Source organism: Penaeus chinensis, chromosome 2 (genome assembly GCF_019202785.1).
Source record: "Penaeus chinensis breed Huanghai No. 1 chromosome 2, ASM1920278v2, whole genome shotgun sequence".
NCBI classification, from domain to species: domain Eukaryota; kingdom Metazoa; phylum Arthropoda; class Malacostraca; order Decapoda; family Penaeidae; genus Penaeus; species Penaeus chinensis.
Genome location: NC_061820.1, coordinates 15,320,027 through 15,327,526, shown reverse-complemented (window position 1 = coordinate 15,327,526; position 7,500 = coordinate 15,320,027). Strand labels below are relative to the sequence as shown.

Sequence of the window (7,500 nt, the reverse complement as noted above, 5' to 3'; positions counted from 1 at the left end):
AAACAAAACCTCCTTGAAAACAAATTATCATCTGTGATTCATGCAGTAAAGCTCTGAATTTGGTCACACTGGCATTGAATGAAGATTGTGCTTGAATCGATTAAACCTCACAGTTGTATTGGGTTTATTGTACATTTGTCGTATTATCTGTATGTCCTGATGAGTCTTTAACACACGAAGAGATAAACATAGGGGCGTTACTCGGGCTTGTCGTCCTTAACATCAAGATTCGAGTCCTATAGGTCACATGTTACCCATGTCCTAAATGCCGAAATGTGTCATAACTTCCTTTCGTCTTTTTTTTAACTGATGTAGCTGGCGGATAGTTCTGATAATGCTATGTATCTTTTGCAGTTTGCCATATTGTGTACGGCCAAAGGACTTGCTTCTCTATGACTGCTCCTTGGTTCTCTTCGTCACGGCCTGTGGTGAAGGCACCCTTAACACCCGAGGAGCTTGGCACTTCATTCACACTCTTTACTCGCCTTAACGACACCTTTCCTGCGGTAAGATTTTCTCTCATTTTTTGTACAAACAGGTATGTGTCACGCTCGGAAAATTTATCTATATCTAGAAAGATATTATACAGACCCCCCTCCCCCAAAAATGTGTATATATATATATATGATATATATATATATATGTATCATATATATATATATATATATGTATATATATCATATATATATATATATATATATATATATATATATATATATACATATGCATATGCATATACATATACATATATAATACAGTCTGAATATTAATCCGGTTTGCCTTCCCGCACAGACCCTGGACCCCGGCGACCTAAACACCATCGTCAATGCTCCCTTCATCCCAGGAAAGCCCTTCAAGGTGGTCACCCACGGCTACCTCTCCTACGGCGCCGTCGGCTGGATAAAGGTCAGTATGTGGAAGAATCTACGTTGTCTTTGGGGAAATGGGGATCTTTGTGGAGAAAAGAAAGTCAGAAATTAAGTGACTCAACCGCACATTTCAAGCTGGCAAACAGCCAATATTGATTTCTTAAAACCATATCAACATTTATTACATCTCACGCTAGGTAGATTTGTCACATTAGGAAATGATAAGATCAGATTCAATCAAACAGAAAACAACTGGTACTAGCGATGTCTCCTGATAAGAGGGAGAGACATTGACCCGCAGGGGAAAGGTCACTTGATGATGTTAATGACTTCAGTTTACGCGGCTTATCTTTATCGAATTGAAGCTCTTATCGCGATGGGGGGGAAGCTGTAATAGCAGACGACTGTCATTGAAGTTAGAAATTTGATTAGGCGGGCGTATTAAGAAATTTTATGAGTTTTGATTAAGCGGGCATGTTAAGGCGTACGTGTGGTTTACAGCATTGTCCTCTTTGGGGCAAGGTTTTTTACTAGTCGGAGGATTACAGGAACAGGAAATGATTTGGCATGGTATCCTTTTAGCTAACTTTTAACTTCGCTGATGAGAAATATTATCAAAATTTAAACCATATTGATGTATTGATAGAATGTGTGGCAAAACACACAAGCAGACAAAGACACACGCACACACGCACATATATATATACATACAGATATATATATATATATATATATATATATATATATATATATATATAGTGTATATATATTATATATATATATATATTTATTTATATTTATTTATTTATTCACGCACCTATCCACACCACACAAATGCATACATGCATGTACATAGCATCAAACTTGAGCGTGGCCTTTGACCCGCAGACGATGACGGGAGAGCTCCTCCGGGCGGCTGACCAGAACGTGATCGTGGTGGACTGGGGCGTGGGCGCCAGGCCTCCCTACACCCAGGCCGTGGCCAACATCCGCTTGGTGGCCTCGCAACTCGCCTACCTTATCTACCTGTTTAATGTGAGCACCTTTGCCCTACGTATTGTTTCTTTATGAAATGTTGATGAGGGGAAACAGCCATGTTTTTTAACGAAATAGAGTGGGTTTTGGACTTGTCATTCCATGAAGTGTACCTGAAGCTGACCCTCTCCGATCCCTCAACAGAAGTTCGCCGACGTCCCGCTCTCCTCCTTCCACCTGGTCGGCCACAGCCTCGGAGCGCACATGTCTGGCCACACGGGGTCCTACCTCAAGAAAACCTACGGACTCACGCTGCCCAGAATCACCGGCCTGGACCCCGCAGAGCCTTACTTCAACGACACTAACCCGGTGACCCGACTCGACCCGAGCGACGCCGACTTCGTTGACATTATCCACACAGACGACTCTCCAATCCTCGGCTTCCCACTCAGTAGGTTTTGCTTTCCTTATCGTTTTTGTTCACGTGTCGGTTGATAAACCTATAATATCATTACTATTATTGCTGCTATTATGATTTGTTTAGTAATATAAGGTTTAACCACTATGATTATGATTATATTTTGCACCGCCTCGTTATAATACCAAGTCTTAACCAATACCTAACCTGCTTCTGCCTTCTCTCAGGCGTGGGCATGACTCAGCCCATCGGCCACCTCGACTTCTTCCCCAACGGAGGACACAACCAGCCGGGCTGCATGGGTGAGTGCGCCTCGCTTTCTGCTGCACGGCCTGCTGAAGGGCGGCAGTGCATACAACTAGGAGGAAGAGAGGGAGAAAGAGAAAGAGAAAAATATGAGAAACGGAGAAGGAGAGAGAGAGAGAGAGAGAGAGAGAGAGAGAGAGAGAGAGAGAGAGAGAGAGAGAGAGAGAGAGAGAGAGAGAGAGAGAGAGAGAGAGAGAGATAGAGAGATAGAGATAGATAGATAGAGAGAGAGAGAGAGAGAGAGAGAGAGAGATAGAGAGATAGATAGATAGATAGATAGAGAGAGAGAGAGAGAGAGAGAGAGAGAGAGAGAGAGAGAGAGAGAGATAGAGAGAGAGAGAGAGGGGGGGGGGATAGGCAGACAGGCAGACAGAAATAAATAAGTTAAATATAGATAAACAGAGATAAATACATGAGCATGTCTCCTTACACACAAGAAAACACGCGCATGACAGGAGACTAAGAACACGGATTTGCTTTGTGTTCGCAGGCGACGTCAACTGCCAGCACCGACGCGCGATCACCTATTTCACGGAATCCATCAGGCAGTCTTGTCCCATGATAGGTGTTGCCTGCCCATCATACGGAGAGTTTATTGATGTAAGTTTCCCGTTTCGACATTAATTTCTAGGTGGAGTTATCGGGATGTTATGCATATCCTTGTCTTGCTATACATGTATTCTTTAACCTAATGCTAACACTACGCAAGGGCTTCATGTTCATAATATGTGCATTACAGGGTGACTGCTGGGGCTGCGACGACGAGCACCCCTGCTCATACATGGGTTTGGACGCCGCGCCTCTGCCCTCACAACCCCAGCTCACCAAGCTCTATCTCCATACATGGGAACGCAGCCCATTTTGTGGTATGTCCCTTACCATTGTCGTCGAGAAACACAAATATACTTTTACATATTGCATTATATGTTGTTATTGTTGGTTTCACGTTTTTCTGTTGTTTTTTTCAACCGTATAGAGATGATATTGTATTCTGGTTCTCGCAGGCTACCACTACCGTGTGACTGTGGAATTCAGCAACTCCACGGAGGCACAGGAGAAAATGGGAGAGTTTGGCATCATCCACCTCAGACTCACCGGTAATAAGGACAAGTCACCACCCATAAAGCTGTCTGAAAAGTGAGTAACAATATTCAAGGAGGAATGCGGAGGAAATATTTATATATTCAATGAAGTTCCTTTTACATTCATCACTGGAAAAGACTTTTTACATCGTAATGTTTTCCTCCGCAGATCGAAGTACTACGAAGCTGGCTCAACGCACCGCCGTGTTATCCTGACCCACGACATCGGTGACCTGCAGACGATGGGCGTGACCCTCGAGTATCCAAGGTCAATCATGTCTTATTTCCGCCTCGAAAAGCCAACCTTCTTCCTGGAATCCATCACCGTCGAGCCTCTGGGGGAAGCCACTAAGTACGTAGATTTCTCTTTTACTGTAATACTCTCGCTCCCTAATGATTAAAGTTCTTCCTTTTGCATTGGACTGATGTTGATAAATGGTAACGTTATTTCTTCTTCTTCTTTTCGTAGGTGGAAGTACTGCATGACAGAACGTGTCCAGAAGAGCGGCTACGAATACATTCTTTCTTCAAAACAGTCGTGTTAAGTGCGTGGAACATCGTAAAAAGAAAAAAAAGACTGCAAAGTTCCCCTCTATGCGGGGATTGTTACAATACTCATTTAATCGTCAGTCAGCGCACAACACTCGCTGAACGACAGTAGATTATCACTGCGATTAAGTCCAGTGTTATCAATCACACAGACTTTACGAGGGCAGCCAAAGGAACACACAGCTGATAATTCAAAACAGCAGCAGCGCTAACCGGCTTTCCCAGAGTTGTGATTAGATCTTTGTGGAAATATCTGGCCGAGTGCCCCAGTCTCAGCATTCCTTAATAACGTGAAATACTGTATCTTAAGATAAAGCCAGCACAGTTGTAAATGGGCGTCCCAAAAATGTCCTTTAGATGAGTGAAAAATATTCATTCATAATGGGAACGTTGGATGCTCGAGAAACAATGATCTGCTTGTAGGTTAAGATTATCTATTTATGTGTTGTAAATATATATCTTTTGTATTTTATGAATTAATAAATGATAAACGATAAGATATTCTAGTTTACTCTGGATTCTTAAAACGTAATCATAAATGAGTAAGTCTCGTCAAAGGTGAAAAGTTTAATTCCACGACACTAAATACACAGCTTAACTTTTCACGAGAAAACTTTCATGTGTGTTTATGGTTATCCCCGACACGCACTTCCTCGAGGATTATGACATCGCTTCCGACACAAATGCTCAAAATTCCTACTCCAGTAACCGGACCTCAAATGAATTTTATTATATATTATTATTATCATTAAAATTATCACTATTACTATTATCATCATTATCATTATTATTATAATCATTATCATTATTATTATAATCATTATCATAATTTTTTAAACTATTACTTTTATTACTATTACCATCATTATCATTATTATTATTATCATTATCATAATTTTTTAAACTATTACTTTTATTACTATTATCATCATTATTATTATTATTGTTGTTATTATTATTAATTTCATCCTTATTATTTCTATGATCATAATAATATTTATCATTATTATCATCATTCTATTATTATTATTATTATTATCATTATCAATATTATCATAATCATTATCATTATTACTATTATCATTATTATTATTATTATCACTTATCATTTTCATTATTATTTTCTTCGTCTCACTATAGCAGCAAATATGATCTATAATCCCACTCAAGCATATCCATGTATGTGCTCTTCTTACTAGAGCGAATTAATGGAAAGTCAAAACAAACTTGTCTCTTATCCTGATTACAGGGAAGTCTCGTTCAGAGGAAAAGTTATGTCACTTGCAGTTACCCTTGTGACTACGCAGCCCCGAAGTGTAAGACCGGACGTTAGCCTCGCTGTATTTCTCTTCGTGAGCGGGAATTCAAATAAATATGAGTTAACTGAAGTGAAAGTAAGATCCCCGAAAGCTTCTCTTAGTGACGCCACGCTTCGGCAAAGTGCCCTGCGTTACTCATACAAGTCTTATTATGCATTGCGAAAACTAGAAATCAGTACATTCGTTTGGACTGAAAGTAGGTCATCTAAAAAAAAGAAAAAAAGAAAAGAAAACATGAATATCAGAATAAAATGACAGGAAATAACACCGACGTCATGGACCCCCTACTTGTAGGAATCCCCTGTGACTCGACGTAGCTTAAAGCACGTGGAGGTGGCGGCGTCACAACAGACCCTCTTCCGCCGGACACTGGCTCTTACAGGAGACGTTACAGGAGACGTACTGTTAGCCCTGTGTGAAGGCTATAATTCTAATGTCAATTATCTTGTCTTGATTTTCTTTAATGTTTTTAGTTCTGTCCCTTGTTGCCATCGACTTCAGATGACTCATAAGAAGACGAATAGATTTATTCTAGTTAATGTCGCTCCGGATATATTTTAACTCACCAAAGCACCTTTGTTATTATTTAAATATCTTTCTAACAAAAAAAAAAAAAAAAAAAAAAAAACAGCAATGAATCAGCACTGTGTCCTGCTTCCAACACTACGTCAAGTGGCATTTGATTCCTATTGTCCGCTGTCACCTGCTCACCTGACCAAGACTTCTAAAAATAAGCATTATCAAACCCAGTTTCTTACGCTACTTCTTAAACCACAATTTTATAAAAAAAAAAATATATCATAATACTGTTCTTTATGCAAACCACTTTTCATAAAACTGATAAACATTTTTCGCATCTTTAAATCTGCCAATGCCAGCTCATCCAGTAAACTGTATTGTGCTTCGCTCTGAGTTAGCTTGTTGCTTCTCTATTACATAACATTATAAAATCTGACATACTGTTCACCTCAGCGCATCCAGAGACAAGAGGCTTATGAAAGAACAAAGCTAAAGCAATTCTGTTATCATTGGCATTCATCAAACGAATACTAACTTCCATCGATATATCACCGTCAACAGACAGGGGGAAACATGAAAAAGAAGTGCAACTTTACCTCGTGTCGTAAGTGGCTGTATCTGAATAATGAGCAGTCCGATTGCAACAGATTTCGCATGCCGGATGGTAGACTCTGTTACAGCCAAGGATCTAAGCGTTCGAAAACATGCCTCTTTCCTTAAACAAGGAAATTTAATTAATTATGTAATAGGAATGGTTAAGATCATAATTAGATTGCTTTTAACTGTCTGTATGTCATGTTATAATGTATATTGTTTACGTATAGGTTTGTTATTGACCATCAGAGTAACTAACGATTCCTAGAAAGATTTGACAACAAGAACCATTCTCGTAGGTACTCATTTAGGGACTTTTTCTACGGAAGGAAATCTAGACGCCAAGGCACAGTCATGAGAATGTGTGAATGGAATCATCTTTTTTTTAATACACAGGAAACTGGTATTACTTCATACTATTCTTCCGAAATTGGTATTGTTTTGGCCAACCTTTTATAACGTTTTGAAAATTTTCTAACATTTGTTGGATTAGTAGCCTAATGAAAATGTCCATTGGTTTACCAATATATAAGACTTTACTGAAAAAAAAAATTAAAAAAACACATCAAGGTCTTTTTCCAATAATCAAAACGATTACAAACCCATTGGATTAAGCGTTCCCTTAGAAATCCAAAGAATACGTCTACCTCCGTGATTATATCTAAAAGCCAGCGAAGGACCAAAGAGGGTCATCTGTGGTAAAACCCAAAGTGGTCGGCGTCTCTGTGGTGGAGAGGCCGTACCATGAAGTCTTGTGACGTCACCTGGCTAGTCAATCCTCTACCTGTACAGATGCACCGGACAGTAATGATTTATTTCTATGGGCAAGAATGATACGTAATCCATGTTAATGTAGTGGACCGCCTGTA

At 39.6% G+C, this 7,500-nt stretch overlaps 1 protein-coding gene across 1 annotated transcript in view; it reads left to right on the top strand.

Annotated features, from left to right (window-relative positions):
* LOC125032597 (pancreatic lipase-related protein 2-like) overlaps window positions 1-4,698 on the top strand; it is an 8,305-nt gene extending 3,607 nt beyond the window's left edge. Inside the window, exons 3-12 of the mRNA XM_047623854.1 lie at window positions 355-506; window positions 793-906; window positions 1,758-1,904; window positions 2,049-2,295; window positions 2,490-2,564; window positions 3,059-3,168; window positions 3,308-3,434; window positions 3,573-3,705; window positions 3,820-4,002; window positions 4,120-4,698. Coding sequence (XP_047479810.1) covers window positions 355-506; window positions 793-906; window positions 1,758-1,904; window positions 2,049-2,295; window positions 2,490-2,564; window positions 3,059-3,168; window positions 3,308-3,434; window positions 3,573-3,705; window positions 3,820-4,002; window positions 4,120-4,195 — 1,364 coding nt within the window. The 3' untranslated portion in view covers window positions 4,196-4,698. The remainder of the gene's footprint in view (window positions 1-354; window positions 507-792; window positions 907-1,757; window positions 1,905-2,048; window positions 2,296-2,489; window positions 2,565-3,058; window positions 3,169-3,307; window positions 3,435-3,572; window positions 3,706-3,819; window positions 4,003-4,119) is intronic.
* Window positions 4,699-7,500: the final 2,802 nt, after the last annotated feature.